The following is a 21,879-nucleotide window of genomic DNA, read 5'->3' as shown; positions in this document are numbered from 1 at the left end:
GCTGATATTATTTTTGTCAGTTGAAGTTAGAAAATGTGACATTTTCTACAGAGAAAACAGTATGAGTAAAGGAGTGATGGTAGCAAAATATGCAAGGATTCGGAATCGAAAAAGCTCACATGAACTCAAACCCGCCCAGTCCCCAGGACCCATCTGGTTTGTCAGCATTCAGGTGGTCTGGTTCTGGTCTCTACCTCCATCAGTCTCGTCCTATGAGAAGCTTCCACTTGACTTTTCTCTTGTAATTCTGCTTTCATGACCATACTCTTACACATTTCGTTAAAGCCTGCATTAATTTCTGGCTCCTACCAACTCCCCTGGAGGATAAATTCCTATTCTGAGCCCACAGACTTCTGGTTTCTACTCCCTGATAGAGGCCTGCCTCTACCAGGAGCACAGTGCCCACTGCTGGGCCTTATTGGTGTTCCTTGCTCACCACCTGCTTCTCTATGCTCATGCTCCCCCTGACCCTGACCACTAGCACCTGCCCCCATTATCTGTTGTTAGACCTTCTTTGTTTAAAAAATGTTTATAACTTTAAAAAGCATAAGAGTAATCCCTTGTTTTGATAACAGTATGATGGTTATGTAAAAGAATGTAACTTTTTTAGAAATGCATGTTGAATTATTTAGGGTTAAAGTGTCAAGATATCTGTAATTTAAAACTGCTCATCAAAAGACTCAAAATTAAATGTTGTATTAAAAATGTGGCAAAAGGTTAAAAATTCTTCTGCCTAAAATATGGGTATTATTTAAATGCAGTAACATTCATGCTATGTTTCTATTTTCCAGTATATCTGAAATTATTTATAATAAATAGTTGAAAATAATAGTTATATATTAATTATTAAAAATTAGAGAAATAAAGAGAAGCATCAAAATATAAAGAAAAGCATTTAAATGTCAGTCATGTACTACCACCTAAAATAACATTGTTCATCTCGATTCCAGTTTTTAAAAAATGTTTTACTGTACACACATGCACACATATACAGAGATTAAATTGTAATCATATAATATGTATAATTGTGCTTTTGTTTTTTGGTAGGATATTTTTCCATCATCTCCTTGATCTGTCTCCAAGTAGGCTCTTGTTTCCCTCTGAAAGCATGGATATTTGGGTTGATCTAGATTCCAGAGGGCCTAAAATAGATTTGGTCAGTGAACAATGTGGACGTACTGAAGGTTTGTAGGAATGTGGAAGTACATAGTCACCATGTTTTGGTTTTAGGTAGATTAATCTGGTAGTTCAGCATGATGGGTGGCAAGGGGCTAGAGCCAAGACAATGAGTTAGTGAGGAAGTTTGCAGATTGGTGAGTAGGAAACTAGAGTGCCGACCTGGGAATAGTCAGGAAGGAACAAGGGTAGAATCCAGTCATTCCATTGAGCTAAGCAAAATAAGCGATTCATGTCCAAACAAAACTAATTCTACTGCTTTTGTGTACATTTTCAAAATGGTATCAGAGAAATTTTGAAAACCTTAATGTCTCACAAATATAACTCATTGTTTGCTTTATCATTATAAATTTCTAAATTTTCCTGGATTTCATGTTACTGCTCCTAGAGTTCTGACTTATACAAGTTGATGGTATGTTTTGGGTTGATTCACCAGATAATCTTGAAACCATTTTGCAGATGTCGGTCCTGAGGTACTAAGAGGTTTGGCCACCTGCTTTAGGCTAGAGCACAGTAAACTCCTTTTAATGGTGAACTCCTTAGGAGCAGGACAGTGGGTTATTCATCTTTGCCTTCTCCACCCGAGCATACCACTTGATAAAGAGCAGATGTTTAAATGTTTGTTGAATTGCCCCAAGTTGAGTCAAGGCCAAGACCAGAACTCAAGCCTCCTGACTTAAGCCAGTGAGCTTTCCATTGCACCAACGCTGATGATGTACTTGCATCCATCACTTTCAGACTCAGTCCTCTTATGTCCGGCGGTTTTTACTAATGGAATAAACTAACATTGGTTAGAGGTATTGCCTGAACCATGGAATAGAGAAGAGATAACTAATGAAACAAGAATCTGCCTGTATTTTTTACAGACCCCTACAAGCTCTTTCTTGTAGCTGAAGCTTCCAGAAAGTGACCCTCTCTGTCTCCTATACTAGCCCACAATGGTAGGTTGTCAATGGCAACCACAGTTCGAAGACAATTACCCTGAACCAGCACTTTATGAGGTATAAGTTACAAGAGTAACCATAGTAAGCCCAGAGTCAAGCTTGATTTTACTTGAAGGTGAGCCCTCTTAAGAGAACCTCTGATTTTAATTCCCTGCCTAGTCATTCTAGACCTTTTCAAGGTTTTTTCCAGTCCAAATAAAATGGTCCCTGAGCCTCATTTACTGGGGAGCAGTGGTGCTCTTTTGGTCTTGCAGCCATTCCTGCACTGTGAAGGCTTCCCTGGGGACCGAACAGAAGGATCTCAGCACAATGAGATGCGGTTTTCACTCCTCCCCCAAGTTGTGGCTCTGTTCCTCAGGTCTGTCCATCTGACTTCCCTGGGTATGTTGGTCCATCTCTGAGTCAGGCTCTGTGGATTTTTCTTTATCTTTAAAGACACATCTTTGTCTTTCATTGTTTTCTCTGCCCCTGTCTCCTGGATCATTCTTTGGGTCTGCATGTGTGTTCCCTAAGTCTCTGTCTCCATGTGCTTCTGGCTATCTGTGTGAGCTGGCGGGTCTATCTTGATCTCAGTTTTGTGTCTCTATCTTTCTATCTGTCTGTATGCAGCTCTTTGACTTTTTTGTCTCTGAGTCTTTGTGCCACTCTGTCTCTGAACCTCTGAGTCTCCATCTCTGTCTGTCTCTGTGTTTTCATCTTCCAGAGCTTCTTGCCTCATTCCTCAGACTTCTTCACAAACAGGTTCATCCTGATCCCAGACTACTACAGAATTCTCTCCTCCCTTTCAGTTTTGATTTCCATTAGCTGAGCCTTGACTCCCACCAAAAAACTTGGGACCTGCCTTTAACTCACAGATCAATGAGATATTTACATGCTCTGCCTCCATCATCACTCAGTTCTGTTTTCTAAAGGCTGGGGCAGCTGATCTCACCATTTAGCTCTGCTCTTAGCTCATGTGAACATGGGCATTTAGAAAAGTAATTTTGAAAGATACAGCCCTGCTGGTTCCATCACAGAAACCTCCCTATTGGAGAGACTCTGAAGAATCTCTTTGGCCTCCCCTGTATATAACACTACACCTGTATGAGACCATGTAAGAACTTCCAAAATCCTTTATAAGGCCTCTGCTTGATTCTCTCTATTTGAACAGGTCCATTGCTATTATCAATGGAAAAATAAGCCCACACTTGTGAACATGTGACTTAACGGGCTTGTGTGAGCAACACCATCTTTCTTATATATGTCACGACCCAATTCTAATAGAAATTACAGCACTGGTAGCTCTTGAGTTACATAAGACACCCTAAACCCATGATTTCTAATGGCATAGAGGGCCAAATGCTTTACCTTCCACAAAATCAAAGTATCTAGCACCGACCCTATGAACAAATGAGCACGAATGAAATCAGCAGCCAAGCAATCCCATGGAATAGTTCAAGTGGTAAGAACAGATTAACCCTTAGAGTGTGAATACCTAACAGATTCATCTTATGTTCTACCACCATTGTGTTCAGAAAGATTGTGAGGCTAAGTATAGGCTCAGGAAGAAAGACACATCAATTAGCTGTGCCATGTATCACCTTAGAGAAGGGGTGTGGCACATATGTTATGCATTTGTCATCTTTGGTCTAGATAGTTCAGAGGGGTGTCAGTGTCATATAAAAGTGAGAACAACTTTGAAAATGAAGAAATAAGAGAAAATTTTCTAAAGAAGAATGCTTTTGTTGGCTGTTCAATTCCAGAGCATTTTGGCTGCTTTCCCAGAATCAGGAATTTTTGTTCCCACTTTGGGTTGAAATGTATGTCCTCTTTATAACTCTGATGAAACAGAACTGAGGTTCTATTTCATGTATCTTTTCCAGCAGGGAAAAATATATCAATAAATATGTGAATAATCTATAGACATGAGTTACTAAGAAATTTTGTCATCAAGAAATGTACTATCTAAATGGATGTGTGGCATATGTTTTAAAGTGCAAGATTGCTTTCTGTGTCCACCAGTTCTTTCAGAGTTATTTTTCATCACTCCCCAGCAGGGACTCTGTGCTCCAGTTAGGCATTTGGTTGCCCGTATACACCAAGCACATGTCAACTCCGGTGCCTTTGCTTATGTCATTTCTCCTCTCAGAATGCCTCTCACTGCCTAATGAAACCTATATTCATTCTTCAAACTGCAGTTAATCATCTTCCTGCTCCATGAAGTTTTCCCTGATCATTCCAGCCCACTGTGAGCTCCCGTTCCTATGCTATAATATCTACTGTCCACATCACTAAGATAGCAGCTATTTGGTGATTCTTATACGTTAACCAGCAGATCCTTCTCTTTTCCATTCTGTTGGTACTGAAAAGTCACTTAGTACTTTGCTTTGCCCTTCTCTTCAGAGGCCAAATTCTGTGAACTTGAACTGTTCACATTATTGAAGTGAATTAAAGTTTTGAGGCCCAAGAGTCCTTCCCATGCATGCTCCTCAAACTCTAAACTGCATAGCAATCACGTGAGACTTAGCAAATTGAGGGAGGGGCCTGAGGTTGTGTGTGGTCCAGGTTGGCTGCTCATTAGCATCTCTTTTCACTTGGCATTTCCCAGTAGTAAAAAGTTTCTTATTGCACTTGATTTTAAAACCATCACTCTTATAAGTGCAGATGAGGAAAATGACCTAATTGGAAGTTGTAATCATCAGTAAGTCCAGTGTGAATCAGCTGCATGATGCAATTGTGAAGAAACTAATGCAATCTCAGGCTGCTTTATGTGTGCCCAGCAGCCAGAATAAGGGAGCTCCTGTGCTGCTTTGTTTTGCAGGTTAGAGCTTAATGTTAAGGTAGGTTTTTTAAGTTTGAAAGGTTTTCAGAGGAGATGAGGTCTCTGGGTGATAAGGTCCCTGGATGATAAAGGAACTGAAAGCATGTCATAAAAGGAAAAGTTGAAGATGATGGAAAGAGAAGAATGTGCATTCTAAATGCTTTCAACTCTTTCTACATGTGTCATCTATGTAACTCCAAGGAGTAGCTCTGAAACCATCTGCTGAAAGCCATACAGCAAAAAAAATGGCAATTCAATGTAGCCCAAGAGTTTTCTAACCATGAATCATGAACATATGGACTGAGCTTGCCTATACAAGTACTGAGTTCCCCATCATTAGCAATATGTAGGCAAAGATTGGATGAGTCCTAACGAGTTTAGAAATTATTCAAACACTGTGGTTGTGCATTTCTGACAAGATCCCAGGTGATGCTGATGCTGTTGGTCCATACTTTGAGTAGCAAAGCTTTGCATTGTTGTTCAAACACTAGGTACAACCCGTTAGTAGGCTTAAAGTGAATTTAATGGGTCACATGAATATTTGTTCAAAATAAAGAGAAAAGAAAATTTTCAAGTTAATAGCCTACAGAAAGATAGGTGTTATGTCCTGTAACTTTTTGTTTTGTGTGTGTGTGTTTGTGACATATGTATGTTTATATATACACAGAGTGATATAAAATGTATTTTATACTGTGAGTCAATTCAAAAAATTTAAAAGCCTCTCCTTTAAAGAACAGAACAAATGAGGTATAAAGTTAGATTAGTAAATTAAAACAATAAAACCCAATGGGATAAGAAACTATGAAAGTTCCACTATTCTGGAGGAATTTTCCAGAAGATTCTAGCTCAAAGAGGCCCCAGAATGAAAGGAAAGGAAGCTGAACTGAGGACCAGCTTTCCAGATCCAGCCTGTCTGCATTTTCTGTGGCTGAGTTTATTTTCTATATCTTACTAAAAGGCAGCTATGAAAATTCTTTGGTGAGTGGGTGTTTCCTAGTTTTTTATTGTATCATGGAAAGGATAATATCACTGTTTCCTTCAAGTTGAATTGCTGGTTTTCATAATCTTATAAACCCAGTACAAATATTCCCTTGGAGCTTGATTAGTCTTTTCTCTGTTGACTCTATCAGCCCTAGACATAATTATGGCAATGTGTGGGCCTTGGGGAAAATGGAGACTATAACATTCTTTCTAATAGTTTCTTGCTCTTTTTTGCTTCTTCAGGGAAAATGAGACTAGAAGAATTTTTTTTTTTTTTTTAGTTTCAAAAAATGAACCTATTCCCAACTTCATAACAGTGTGTTCCTACCACTTTGCACAATGTCTAGCATATTCATAATACATTGTTTAATTTAGCAAATCTAGCTCATTTTTTTTCTGTAAAAGTTAAAGAATTGCATAAAAAGTTTATAAAAGAAGAAAATTGTTCCAATACATGAAAATAAGAAGGTTTGCTGGCCAGCCGCAGTGACTCACAATTGTAATCCCAACACTTTGGGAGGCTGAGGTTGGCGGGTCACCTGAGGTCAGCAGTTTGAGACCAGCCTGGCCAATATGGTGAAACCCTGTCTCTACTAAAAATACAAAAATTAGCCAGGTGTGGTGATGCACACCTGTAGTCCCACCTACTCAGAAGGCTGAGGCAGGAGAATTGCTTGAACCTGGGAGGTGGAGGTTGCAGTGAGCCGAGATGGCACCATTGCACTCCAGCCTGGGTGACAAGAGCGAAACTTCATCTCGAAAAAAAAAGGAAAGTTTTTTTCCTACGCATTCTTACTAGTCACCTTGATGGATGAGAAAACTCAGGTTGCTGCTTGCCAGGGGGTCACATAGTGAATAAGTTAAAAATTGTTGGAGCAGATGGACTACCTGAGGGAACGACCAGAGACAAAGGCATGGCCTCTCCTCACCAACAACTATAAAAATTTCATTACCAATCACATTGAGAAGCTGAAAATAGTTTTTCTATACTATCGAGAATTTTTTTTAAAGTGTTCTAGATGAAAGACTTAATTATCATTCCATTCCCTCTATAGGAAATTATATTATTAAATTATTACATGAAGAGACAATCAAAGACCAGACAGCAAAACTATAGAGAAAAAAATTATAAGGTTTGATTCAACAGTTAATTAATAAAAATAAGTTATTTTCTCTGTGTTGTGATGTTTGTGATATTTTTCAGTTTTTAAAATTTGTAATCTGTGATTTCTCATTTTAAATAAATATTCCTTTCTTTTTTGTAATTTTGTGTAATTTTTCTTAAAGAGACCTCTAGATTTTATAAGCTTCAAGACCATTCAAATCTGCCTCTTATCTCTAATAATTGGAATATTAAATTTTTTTTTAATTGAATATAGTTCTGGACCAGCACAGTGGCTCACACTTGTAATCCCAGCACTTTGGGAGGCCAAGGCGGGCAGATGACCTGAGGTGAGGAGTTCGAGACCAGCCTGGCCAACATGGTGAAACCCCATTTCTACTAAAAATACAAAAATTACCCAGGCATGGTGGCACATGCCTGTAGTCTCAGCTACTAGGGAAGCTGAGGCATGAGAACTGCTTGAACCCAGGAGGCAGAGGTTGCAGTGAGCCGAGATTGTGCCACTGCACTCCAGCCTGGGCGACAGAGCAAGAATCCATCTAGGAAAAAAAAAAAAATCTAATATAGATCTAATTATAGAAACTTTAAGGTCCATGCAATTAGATTTTATGTAATGAGCTATTGAACATGCATATTAAGCCACAGGTGGCTCTATAAACATCAAACAAGGAACTGTCAGTATCCAGTGCCACATATACAGCCTCAATGTCCTCCAGCTTCATCTCTCACCATGCCCGACTGTTGTCCTTCATCACTCACTTTGAATTCTCACATGACTGCATGATATTCTGATTCTCACATGACTGTCTGGCATTCTCTCACTTCTAGGTCTTTGCTGCTGCTATTCCCTCCCACGTTATATCTCCTTGAACAACTACTACTCCAAACCCCACCAGACTTCTAATGGGAAAAAGCCAAACTCTCTCTTCCTCTCTCTTTCTCTCTCTCAATCTTCACCTAAGTGCCTAGGCCAGTCCAAGTACTCAATAAGCAGTAGTTGAATAAATGAAGGAAAAAGACAAATTATTAACAAGGTTATCTCTGGAAGTTGGATTAAGGAAAAAATTAGCTATTTTCTTTTTTTCTAATTAAATTTGTAGTTACTCAATATAGAAATCTTTTTTTTTTTCATTAGAATAAGCTAAATTAGAAAAATCTGATCAAGCTAAAGTCCCCTTTGAACCAATTCTGGTTTCTTCTACAAAGAAAATCATACTTATGAATTTGGTATATATTTTTTTAAACTCTTATTTTATGTTTTTATATATCTTAATATGCAAGTGCATTTTTGTTGTTGATTTTTTATAGGGGAACGTGTTAAAACTAAGTGGTAGCATTTGGTGCCTGCAACTAGTTCTTCTAGCTTTACAATATATGTTGGGATCTATCAACTTTGGTGTGTGTGTGTATACACGCACATCTTCAGTGATTCTCAGTGGAAGGAGGGGGTTGTGATTGACATCATGAACAAGATAATTCTTGGTTCTTCAAGACTGTATCATTTGTAGGATGTTAAGCATCCCTGACACCCTCTCACAAAATAACAATAGCACCCCACCTCCCTGCCCTCATTGTCTGGCAACCAAAAATATGCTCACGCCTTTTCAAACACTTCTGATTAACTTTTTACATAATCTCATCCTTTTAGCACTCAGCTTTATTTATCATCTCCATGTTGATGGACATTTAGGATGACTCTAGATTTTTTACTCTTACAAACAATTCTGCAGTGAACACCCTTGTTCATATTTTCTTCTGCTCACGTGTGGGTGTTTCACTAGGTGGAAACTAGAAGAGGAATCACTGGTCATATGTGCAGGTTCAGTTACACCCTATGTGCTAAATTCCCCTCCAACTTAGACCCTTATCAACAATGGACAATAATAGCCATTGCCCAAATTCTCCAATACTTAATACTATCTAACCCTTTCATTATAACTGATCTGGTGGATAGAGAAAAATATCACATTATTGTTTTAATCTGAATTTCTCTGATTAACAGTGAGATTATTTATTTGAAACACATCTTTCCTCTTCTGAAAAACACATATACTTTCTCTTCTTTACATGTGTATGTTTTGATCTTTACTATATATCCTTTATAATCAGAATAAAAGGTAATACACACTTAAAAAAAAAAAAAAAACAGGTTATCTTTCAAGACCTATACAGATGTTGGCTCATTCATGGAATCTGATTTTGATCCTTCTTCTCAGAACATCCCTTGGGTACTTTATTCTCTCTTGAATATCGTTTGCAATATGCTTGTCTTATCCTCCTGACTAGATTAATGGTTACTTGTCACCCAGTATGTGGCTTTTTCATTTTTGTTCCCTTTGACCTGCTTAGCACAATGCCTTGCATGGATTTGAAGCAATGATTGAAGGCAGAAAAGGTTGATTATGCGAAAACTACCAACTTAACTCTATTTTTAACTTTTATGGACACAGTCTTGAGTCATCCTTATCAAAACTGGACATATTTCTACAAAGGATACACAATGTCATTAGGATATATATTCACTCCCCTGGAAGAAATGCTCATCAGAATGTTCCTGGAAAGGAACGCTTAACTCAATTAAAAGGGGAAGTTTAGGTTTTTATGGAAAAGCTATTTGGGGAATGAAGATCCTTATTGCACCGTTGACATCATGGAATGTAGGTGGCTGCCTGGAAAGCTCTATACTGGGCTTGCCCAGGCCCTGGAGTCTGTAGAATCCTGAAAAGGCAATATTGACTCAAGCAAAGCTGCCACCAAGGAATTGCAGTCTCCAAGATTTTTCCAGACTGCAGCATAGTGTGATTCTTCCTGCATTATATTCAAGTATTTCTTATGTATTTATGGTATATAGTTATTGTTTTTTAAGTTATCATTAAAACATTATTAGTAAAAACTGTTATCAGGCTATAATTAGATGTTAGAAGAATTCTATAAATGCTTTAAACACAAGCTTCCAATTCTATTGAAAATAATCCAAAGGAATGTCCAAATCCTTTAAATGTTTTGGAATTTTACGAATCAAATATTGCTTTAAATAAACAACTGTTATCAGGCTATATAACTAGATGTCAGAAGAATTCTATAAATGCTTTAAACAAAAACTTCCAATTCTATTGAAAAGAATCCAAAGGAATGTCCAAATTCTTTAAATGTTTTGGAATTTTGTGAATCAAATATTGCTTTAAATAAACAATCTACTGGCTCAAACTGAAACATATGCTGAAATGTTTATTATAAAATTAATTATTGGCAAAATATATCTAAGTTTTAATAACCTTGTAGAAACTCCACCTATCAAAAAGAATTAGAATTTTGGCTTCAGTTGAACTTGAAGTTTATTATTGCTTCACTTACAATTCTTCCAACTGTTCTTTGAAAGCATTTTGTGGTGAACAGATTTGAACTTGTCTGGGAATCAGTTCAATGAATGGAGCTGCTTTGGGTAAATAGCTCTGTGATTATTCTTATAAAATGTGTTTCATGCCATTGCTTTCAGCTAGCAAGTATATTTCTAATATAGGATGAAAGCATCTCTGCCCCAAAGATAAAATATGCTAAGAAACATGCATTAGGAAATACAGATTTAGAAAATAGGTATCCTGGAGACTTATATAGAAACTTCCTTCCACAGATGCACTTACGTTTACTCTTTATTACTCAGGCTAAAATTTTATGCCACAGGGATGTCACAGTGGATGCCAGTGTGGTTCGTGACAGCAAGATCCCTTAATGCCAGAACAGGGCTATTCCTCAAAGCGTTTTTACACTATACATACCTCTTTAATAGCATTTAGTTCATCACACTGACACTTGTATAATTGCCTGTCTCTTTCATCTTCACTGACCTAAACTGTGGTCCCTAGCAGTCAGCAACTACCCCTGCTATCTAGCTTTCTGTTATCTAATCTAAATAAAAAGTAACAAAAATTATATTTGAGCAATAAGAAAATCATGCCACAGAGAGTAAACTGAAAGCTACGGCTTTGTGGATCTCAATGGCTTCCTGGTAGCAATTAATGCATACTAAGCACAGGCTTTATGGAGCACATCACCCGTGTTAATGTGTGCAGGACTCACAACTGGCCTATGCGGTATGCCTACTTGTCATACTATTTTATTTATTTATTTATTTATTATTATTTTTTTGAGACGGAGTCTCGCTCTGTCTCCCAGGCTGGAGTGCAGTGGCCCGATCTCGGCTCACTACAACCTCCACCTCCCAGGTTCAAGCGATTCTCCTGCCTCAGCCTCCTGAGTAGCTGGGAATACAGGCATCCGCCACCACTCCCGGCTAATTTTTGTATTTTTAGTGGAGACGGGGTTTCACCATATTGGCCAGGCTGGTCTCGAACTCCTGACCTTGTGATCTGCCCACCTCGGCCTCCCAAAGTGCTGGGATTACAGGCTTGAGCCACTGCGCCCGGCCTTGTCATACTATTTTAAACATGAGGAATCAAAGCTCAGATTTGTTAAGTAACATGTCCAAGGCCATACAGCTAGTAAGAGGTACCAACTGGATTGGAATCCAGGCAAAGCAACCCCCGGGGCCACAATCCTAATCATCACATTGCATGCCTCTATGACATCGTTTAAAAGAATGTGAATGACCTGTTATTGGAGAAAAGAAAGATGGTGCAGAGCAATATGCCTAGAAAATAAAAAGAATAAATAATGCTCTTATGTTTGTAGAATCAGGAGTGGGGGTACACACCCAATGCCTCTAGATATGTAGACCATCTTTTTTTTTTTTTTTTTTTTTTTTTGAGATGGAGTCTCACTCTGTCACCCAGGCTGGAGTGCAGGGGCGCGATCTCGGCTCACTGCAAGCTCCGCCTCCTGGGTTCATGCCATTCTCCTGCCTCAGCCTCCTGAGTAGCTGGGACTACAGGCACCTGCCACCATGCCTGGCTAAATTTTTGGTAATTTTAGTAGAGATGGGGTTTCACTGTGTTAACCAGGATAGTCTCAATCTCCTGACCTTGTGATCCTCCCACCATGTGTAGACTATCTCTTAAGAGGAAGCACAGGAAAATGGTTACCATAGTGTCCTCTAGGAAAGGAGCAGGGAGCCTGAAGGCCAAGGGTGAGGAAAACATGTTTTGCTATGTCTCCTTTTGGACAAGTTGGACTTTTTTTTTTTTTTTTTTTTTTTTTACCATAGATATATATTACCTTTTCTAAAACACAAAGATCAATTTGAATCTCCTTGTGGCATTCCCTAGCACTTCAGATGTTTGTCAGGCTGAAACAGTACTTGATGGCATTTATTTCATACTATAATTGCTTCCATCCAGCTTCGTTTCACTCATGACAATAGACTTTAGTATTATAGCTCAGAGGTTAAGCCATGAAAAAGTACCACACTTGAAAAAGAGTGTGAGAAAACAAAAAAGAAAAAAGGAAGAGGCAATTTGTCAAAGCCTATTTTGACTTGGACTTTAAACCAATTCTGATTACAAAGCAACACTGTATTAGTTTGTGAGGGCTGCTATAACGAAGAACCACAGCCTGGGCAGCTGACTATAAGAAATCCATTGCCTCATAGTTCTGAAGGCTCAAAGTTGGAAATCAAGGTGTCAACAGGATTGGTTCCTTCCAAGGGTCATGAGGGAGAATCTATTCCAGGTCTCTTCCCGTGGCTTGCAAGTGACTGTCATGTTCATGTGGTGTTCTCCCCATAGGCAAGGCTGTCTCCTGATTTTCCCTTTTACAAGAGGAAACCAGTCATATTGAATTAGGGTTCACTCTAATGACCTCTTTTTTTTTTTTTTTTGAGATGGAATTTCACTCTGTTGCCCAGGCTGGCGTGCAATGGCATGATCTTGGCTCATTGCAACCTCCGTCCGCCAGGTTCAAGTGATTCTGCTGCCTCAGCCTCCCGAGTAGCTGGGATTACAGGTGCCTGCCACCATGTCAGGCTAATTTTTGTGTTTTTAATGGAGACGGAGTGTCACCATGTTGGCCAGGCTGGTCTCAAACCCCTGACCTTAAGTGATCTGCCTGCCTCGGCCTCCCAAAGTGCTGGAATTACAGGCGTGAGCCGCCACACCCAGCCATGGCCTCATTTTAACTTGGTAAAGACCCTGTCTCCAAACAAGGTCACATTTTGAGGTACTGGGAGGTTAGCCCTTCAACATAAGAACCTTCAGGACACAATTCAACCCATGTCACACTACTACTAGTCAACTCCGTGCTCTCCTTTCAACCCCATCCAGCAATTTCCTTGTCCTGATGTTGAGAGCTGAATCTCTGGGCTACTTATCTTGAAGAATGTTGCTAGCTAATCTTTGCGAGGAAAAGCCAGTGCAGGGGAGTCATGCCATGGTTTGGCCTGAGTGAAAGCGCTGTTCCCTCTTTTCTAGGTGGTATCACGGCAACCTCACGCGCCATGCTGCCGAAGCTCTTCTCCTCTCAAATGGGTGTGACGGCAGCTACCTTCTGCGGGACAGCAATGAGACCACTGGGCTGTACTCTCTCTCCGTTAGGTAAGGTGCTTCAGGGCTCTATGACTTCAGCATGGGCTCCTCTGTCACTTACTGACTTTATCATCACTCAAACTGTCAGATAGCAAAACTTCCCAATTCCTGTTAGACCACCAAGTTAAAGGATTCCAAACTCTAAATGATAAAGGTATAAAAAAATTCCTGCTCCATTCATTAGCAGGAAAAAAATTGTTAGAGCTGGAGGAGACATGAGGAATTATTTGATACAAACCTTTCATGGGGCTGTTGAAGAATCTGAAACCCAAAGCGGTGGAATGTCTGGTACTCCAAAAATCAACAATAGAAACAGTGCCAGAATCCAGATTCCTGACACCTGGCTGAGTGCCCTTTTCACTATTCCCTGATTTATCTGTAAATGCAGAATGGATTTATGACTGTACAGCTTGCATAGTCACAACCTCAAGCAGGTAATATGCAACTTTACAATTTTTCCTATAGTGTGCTAACTTTTCTTTTCTTTTTTTTTTTTAAATTTATTTATTATTATTATACTTTAAGTTGTAGGGTACATGTGCATAACGTGCAGGTTTGTTACATATGTATACTTGTGCCATGTTGGTGTGCTGCACCCATCAACTCGTCATTTACATCAGGTATAACTCCCAATGCAATCCCTCCCCCCTCCCCACTCCCCCTTCCCCATGATAGGCCCCGGTGTGTGATGTTCCCCTTCCTGAGTCCAAGTGATCTCATTGTTCAGTTCCCACCTATGAGTGAGAACATGTGGTGTTTGGTTTTCTGTTCTTGTGATAGTTTGCTAAGAATGATGGTTTCCAGCTGCATCCATGTCCCTACAAAGGACACAAACTCATCCTTTTTTATAGCTGCATAGTATTCCATGGTGTATATGTGCCACATTTTCTTAAACCAGTCTGTCACTGATGGACATTTGGGTTGATTCCAAGTCTTTGCTATTGTGAATAGTGCCGCAATAAACATACGTGTGCATGTGTCTTTATAGCAGCATAATTTATAATCCTTTGGGTATATACCCAGTAATGGGATGGCTGGGTCATATGGTACATCTAGTTCTAGATCCTTGAGGAATCGCCATACTAAGCAACTTCAGCAAAGTCTCAGGATACAAAATTAATGTGCAAAAATCACAAGCATTCTTATACACCAGTAACAGACAAACAGAGAGCCAAATCAGGAATGAACTTCCATTCACAATTGCTTCAAAGAGAATAAAATACCTAGGAATCCAACTTACAAGGGATGTAAAGGACCTCTTCAAGGAGAACTACAAACCACTGCTCAGTGAAATCAAAGAGGACACAAACAAATGGAAGAACATACCATGCTCATGGATAGGAAGAATCAATATCGTGAAAATGGCCATACTGCCCAAGGTAATTTATAGATTCAATGCCATCCCCATCAAGCTACCAATGAGTTTCTTCACAGAATTGGAAAAAACTGCTTTAAAGTTCATATGGAACCAAAAAAGAGCCCTCATCTCCAAGACAATCCTAAGTCAAAAGAACAAAGCTGGAGGCATCATGCTACCTGACTTCAAACTATAATACAAGGCTACAGTAACCAAAACAGCATGGTACTGGTACCAAAACAGAGATATAGACCAATGGAACAGAACAGAGTCCTCAGAAATAATACCACACATCTACAGCCATCTGATCTTTGACAAACCTGAGAGAAACAAGAAATGGGGAAAGGATTCCCTATTTAATAAATGGTGCTGGGAAAATTGACTAGCCATAAGTAGAAAGCTGAAACTGGATCCTTTCCTTACTCCTTATACGAAAATTAATTCAAGATGGATTAGAGACTTAAATGTTAGACCTAATACCATAAAAATCCTAGAGGAAAACCTAGGTAGTACCATTCAGGACATAGGCATGGGCAAAGACTTCATGTCTAAAACACCAAAAGCAACGGCAGCAAAAGCCAAAATTGACAAATGGGATCTCATTAAACTAAAGAGCTTCTGCACAGCAAAAGAAACTACCATCAGAGTGAACAGGCAACCTACAGAATGGGAGAAAATTTTTGCAATCTACTCATCTGACAAAGGGCTAATATCCAGAACCTACAAAGAACTCAAACAAATTTACAAGAAAAAAACAAACAACCCCATCAAAAAGTGGGCAAAGGATATGAACAGACATTTCTCAAAAGAAGACATTCATACAGCCAACAGACACATGAAAAAATGCTCATCATCACTGGCCATCAGAGAAATGCAAATCAAAACCACAATGAGATACCATCTCACACCAGTTAGAATGGCGATCATTAAAAAGTCAGGAAACAACAGGTGCTGGAGAGGATATGGAGAAATAGGAACACTTTTACACTGTTGGTGGGCTAACTTTTCTTATTGAGTCTCCATTTCTCCCAAATGGTAAGAAAGTTAATCCAGTCCCCACCAGGTTCATCCAGGCAATTGCAATCATTGTCCAGACCTTTCAGGTCCTCCCCATCCCACACCTGCTTCTTCCTGGCTGGCACCCCAGATCAGAGAGGCTGACCGAGCTTCTGGTAGTCAGGGGAGGTGGCTGGTTCTCAGCCAGGATCTGACACTCTGCCTTCCACTGACATGTAGCACGTTTTCTTGGGTTCTTAGGCACTTCTCCATGGATTAGGCAGCGGATGTGAGGACTCCATGAAATTTCCCTCAGCCACCCACCCATTAAGCTCAAACTGTTATTGTGTTACCGTTCTGATGGCACTTCCATATCCCATGGAGAGTCACTCTTCCCTTCATAGTGCAGTCCCTCAAGCTAATCTGGCCTCAGAGGCTCTCTCACTTCTTTTCCACTCTGCACGGTCACTACTTGTCACTAACTCAGTAGCAGCCTTCACACTCTGTCTTTGGGCTCCGGGCCTTGCCTCTATATTCATTTTCTATGCTACATAACAAATTATCAAAAACTTAGGCACTTAAAGTAACACAACTTGATTATCTCAGTTTCTGGCTGGATTCTCTGTCCAGGTCCTGCCAGGCTAGAATAAAGGTGTTGGAGAAGGTTCTGGCTCTGATCTGGCATTCAGTGTCTTCTTCCTTCATTTTCTCCTTTCCTCTTCATTCTTCTTCATCCATTCCCTTCCTGCTGTAGAACTGAGGTCCTCATTTTCCTTTTAGCTGTCAGCCAGAGGGGCATTCTTAACTCTGAGAGGCCACCCACAGTTCTTTGCCACATGGCCCCATGGCTGTTTACCACATCGGTGTTTGCTTTCTTGCATGCCAGCCAGAAAACATCTCCCTGACTTTTTCTTTGATGAGCAGCCAGAGAAAACTCTCTGTTTTACAGGGCTCATGTGATTAGTTTCAGGCCCACTCAGATAATGTCCATATCTTAACATCAACTGACTTAGGACTTTAAGGACCTGCAAAATCCCTTCCCAGTAGCATATAGACTAGCTTTTGATTGAATAATTGGCATAAAGTGTGTACTCCATGGGCTGGGACTTGGGGTCATCTTAAAATGCTGCCTGCCACAGCTCCCATTCCTGGAACAGTGAAAATCTACAGGCCTACTTGAAGTGGGTGTGCGAAACAGGTAGAGGGTGATGGGGTAAGTAGGGGTCACAGAGGAGAAAAAAGCATATTCATTAACATGTCACCCTGTTATATTTTATTTATACATTTTCTGAATAACATAGATGAAAAAATTATTAATCCAAGATGGAATTCTGTTTGAGTGGCAACAAGAATTGTGCTTTCTCTGCTCAACAGCAAATGTCAAAAGTCCATCTAATGGTTAAGTTGTAGATGCTTTATTGCATACACCAGAGGTCCCCAACATTTTTGGCACCTGGGACAATTTTTTCACAGACCGGGGCAGCAGCAGATGGTTTTGGGATGATTCAAGTGCATTACATTTATTGTGTGTTTTATTTCTGTTATTATTACACTGTAATGTATAATGAAATAATTATACAACTCACCGTCATTCAGTATCAGTGGCAGCCCTGAGCTTGTTTTCCTGAAACTAGATTGTCCCATCTGGGGGTGATGGGAGTCAGTAACAGTTCGTCAGGCATTAGATTAACATAGAGGCACACAGCCTAGATCGCTTGCATGTGCAGTTCACAACAGGGTTTGCGCTCCTATGAGAATCTATTGCCTCTACTGATCTGACAAGAGGTGGAGCTCAGTGAGAATGCAAACAATGGGGAGCAACTATAAATACAAATGAAGCTTCACTAGTTCACCCATCACTCATTTTCTTGCTGTGTGGCTGGCAGGGGGATGGATGGGGACCCCTGGCATGAATCTTCCAAAAATGAAAAGTTAATTAACTTTTCACCTATGTATGTCTCATCTGAGCAATTAGACCATAAGCTATTTATAAATCGATGACATATATTTCATATACATAAAGAATAAATTATTGATTTTCATTACAATCACTAGAGAATGCTTATATTTAAAAAATGACCAGCAAAGGTGACAAAAACCACAGACTAATTCAGGAGAATGACTATTTTTGTTTTATGAACAAATATTCACTTATTTGTTCATTCTTTTACTGATGAATATTTGAAAGCATTGATTCTGCACCAGCCACGTTGGTAAGTGCTGTAGAACAGTGGTCCCCAACCTTTTTGGCACCAGGGACTGGTTTTGTGGGAAATGGGGGTTCAGGATGAAACTGTTCCACCTCAGATCATCAGGCATTAGATTCTCATGAGGAGTGTGCAGCCTAGATCCCTCACATGTGTTCACAATAGGGTTCAGGCTCCTGAGACTCTCATGCCTGATCTGACAGGAGGCAGAGCTCAGGCGGTAATGCTCACTCACTGCTCACCTCCTGCTGTGCGGCCTGGTTCCTAACAGGTACGCGGTCTGCAGTCCCAGGATGGGGGACCCCTGCTGTAGAAGATTCAAATACCTTATTTTGGGGAATTATAGCTTCACAGAGCCAAAAAGACCACATACAAGTAACATACTACAAAGTAGAGGTTGAGAAATAACATACAAGAAAGCAAGATAAGTGTTTAGGTGGTTCAGAAGAGAAAAAGCAATTAACTTTAAGCTGGAATTATCATGTAATACTTGACAGAGGAGGTAGTACTTGAACTGCAACTTAATGAGTGGCTAGGATTTCTACCAGCAGAGACAAAGAGAAACACTGTTTCAGGAAAAAGGAACAGTGTGAACTAAGGGACAGAAGTGGAAACTCCTTGAAGAGCAGTAGGTCCAGTTGGACTAGGGCAGCAGTTCTAAAGGTGTGGTCCGCAGACCAGGTGTGTCACCTAAGAACATGCTAGGAATGCACAGTCTCAGGCCCCACCTTGGATCTACCAAATCTGAATCTGCAGGGGTGGAGGTGGAGGTGGCAGCAAGCTGGGTTCTCACAAGCCCGTCAGATGATTCTGATGCATGCTAACATTGTAGCATGGGCTGCACTGAGAGGAATAGCAGGAAGTGAGGCTAGAAAGATAGAATGGGGTCAAATAAAGTGGAGAGGCAGATATATATATATATATATATTATTTAATACTCTGCTCATTTCAAAAATGAAGTGGAAAATGACAACGTAGGAAATTTGATATTTTATTCAGTAGGCAGTGGAACATGCATGGGAGGAAAAGAGCTGGGCTCACATAACTAATCAAGCGACAGAGCTGAATTCTGATTGACTCCCAGACAAGCAAGGGAGAAAAGCCCAAGATGGAGGAGAGTGTGGTGAGGGTGTCATACGTCATTTCTGTCATTCCTATTCTCTGCCCTTCTTAAACTCATGCCCCATTAGCAGCATAATGTTCAAGGACTCTTTTGGTAAGTCTAGGAGTAGATAGGGAGAACAGTCTCTTGTCTTCCATTAGAGTAAAAAGTTGAGGCAGGGCGTGGTGGCTAACACCTGTAATCTCAGCTCTTTGGGAAGCCGAGGCGGGAGGATCACCTGAGGTCAGGAGTTCAAGACAAGCTGGGCCAACATGGCAAAACCCAGTCTTTACTAAATATGCAAAAATTAGCTGGACATCAAGGCAGACACCTCTAATCCCAGCTACTCAGGAGGCTGAGGCCAGAGAATCACTTGAATCCAGGAGGCGGAGGTTGCAGTGAGCTGAGATCATGCCACTGCACTCCAGCCTGGGCGACAGAGCAAGACTCTGTCTCAAAATAATAAATAAATAAATAAAAGTCGAAAAGAGCACACTCTGCCAAAAGAAACTGGTGATGCTCTTTAAAATTGTCAGTGGTTTCAATGATTGTCTAATTCTCAGCTCTTAGAAAGGGTTAATAGTGATGCTAACATCTAAGATCATATTTCCCTTCAACAAGGTATTTATTTGTTAAATAACATTAATTACTTATTTTTCCCTTTTAGGGCCAAAGATTCTGTTAAACACTTTCACGTTGAATATACTGGATATTCATTTAAATTTGGCTTTAATGAATTCTCATCTTTGAAGGATTTTGTCAAGCATTTTGCAAATCAGCCTTTGATTGGAAGCGAGACAGGTAAGCTATGAGCAGACATTTGACCTATGAAATATTGTTTCGGGATGGAGGAGAAACAAGGCAGATTTCAGTTGAAGAATGTCATAGTTGTCATTTATATTTCAACATTATCTTGAGGAGAAAACAATGTACTTTGTATAAAGTAGATATTTTCTCAGAATGTGTTACTTAATGGATTGATTAAAAGCATTTCTTTTTTTTTTTTTTAATTAATTTATTATTATTATACTTTAAGTTGTAGGGTACATGTGCATAACGTGCAGGTTTGTTACATATGTATACTTGTGCCTTGTTGGTGTGCTGCACCCATCAACTCGTCATTTACATCAGGTATAACTCCCAATGCAATCCCTCCCCCCCCCCCCCACTCCCCCCCCCCCCCCATGATAGGCCCCGGTGTGTGATGTTCCCCTTCCTGAGTCCAAGTGATCTCATTGTTCAGTTCCCACCTATGAGTGAGAACATGCGGTGTTTGGTTTTCTGTTCTTGTGATAGTTTGCTAAGAATGATGGTTTCCAGCTTCATCCATGTCCCTACAAAGGACACAAACTCATCTTTTTTTATGGCTGCATAGTATTCCATGGTGTATATGTGCCACATTTTCTTAATCCAATCTGTCACTGATGGACATTTGGGTTGATTCCAAGTCTTTGCTATTGTGAATAGTGCCGCAATAAACATACGTGTGCATGTGTCTTTATAGCAGCATAATTTATAATCCTTTGGGTATATACCCAGTAATGGGATGGCTGGGTCATATGGTACATCTAGTTCTAGATCCTTGAGGAATCGCCATACTGTTTTCTCAAAAGAAGACATTCATACAGCCAACAGACACATGAAAAAATGCTCATCATCACTGGCCATCAGAGAAATGCAAATCAAAACCACAATGAGATACCATCTCACACCCGTTAGAATGGCAATCATTAAAAAGTCAGGAAACAACAGGTGCTGGAGAGGATGTGGAGAAATAGGAACACTTTTACACTGTTGGTGGGATTGTAAACTAGTTCAACCATTATGGAAAAGCATTTCTTTAAAATGGGCTGTCCATTTAAAAATAACATACACAATACACACAAAAAGAAGAAAGGTAAAAATGACGTTTTGATTACCCATAATTTCACGTATGGGCAGTTTGCACATGAGTGAGACCCACAGAAGTAAATTTTAAGCATTTTAAAAAGTGAAAATTCCCACTTAAATGTTCACAGGGATCGCTGAATATTGAAAATATTGACTAGGAAGTGCTCTCCTGAGTTATAAAATTCTGTTTCTATTGTCACAGTTTTTTAAATAAGATTTTAAGCTAGACTTAATTATGGCTGGAAAAGTTTGAATTGTCCTGTTTGAATGGTAAGAGAATTAAAGCAGAAAATTCGTGTTTAAAGAATAAACACAAAAAACAGTCTATCTTGGCACTTGAATTATCTAAGATTGAATATCTTGTTTATTTATATTATTTTAAAGAAGTAAATGTCATACCTGTATTTGTGATATAGAATCACAACACTTTTGTCCTAAATAATGATAAATCTCAGTTAATCAAAGACTAGGAAATTCCAAGAACCTGTGGCACAAGAGGAACTGAAGACTTAATAACACAACCGGTTACCATGAGTTTGAACATATGTGTTTTCTTGGCAAACTTGCCAGTGGGCTTTCTGTTAACTTCAGTGTGGTGGGAAGAGGGGGCATCATTGGCTTCTGTCTTTTCTGCTATTTATATGGCATGGATAGTCTCTGATGTGACTCAGACAGTGTCTAGTATACATGAAGTGCACAGTGGAAAACTGGAAAATCGTTGCTCTGCTTTATACTGACCACACCAAGCCTAAGACAGAATAATCCAAACTACAAACTGAAGCTATAACCTTTTTTCCCTTCTTTCTTCTGGTATATATTCTCCCAAT

General features: G+C 39.7%; 1 protein-coding gene across 2 annotated transcripts in view; it reads left to right on the top strand.

Annotated features, from left to right (window-relative positions):
- The window catches only part of DAPP1 (dual adaptor of phosphotyrosine and 3-phosphoinositides 1), a 58,674-nt gene that overhangs the window by 5,880 nt on the left and 30,915 nt on the right, over positions 1–21,879 (top strand). For both annotated transcript variants that reach the window (XM_050791550.1, XM_050791549.1), the window contains exons 2-3: positions 13,387–13,509; positions 19,830–19,963. In XM_050791550.1, coding sequence (XP_050647507.1) covers positions 13,387–13,509; positions 19,830–19,963 — 257 coding nt within the window. The remainder of the gene's footprint in view (positions 1–13,386; positions 13,510–19,829; positions 19,964–21,879) is intronic.

The sequence above is a fragment of the Macaca thibetana genome, chromosome 5, assembly GCF_024542745.1.
Source record: "Macaca thibetana thibetana isolate TM-01 chromosome 5, ASM2454274v1, whole genome shotgun sequence".
NCBI classification, from domain to species: domain Eukaryota; kingdom Metazoa; phylum Chordata; class Mammalia; order Primates; family Cercopithecidae; genus Macaca; species Macaca thibetana.
Note: the sequence above shows the minus strand (reverse complement) of the source record. Positions and strands in the feature narration are given on the sequence as shown.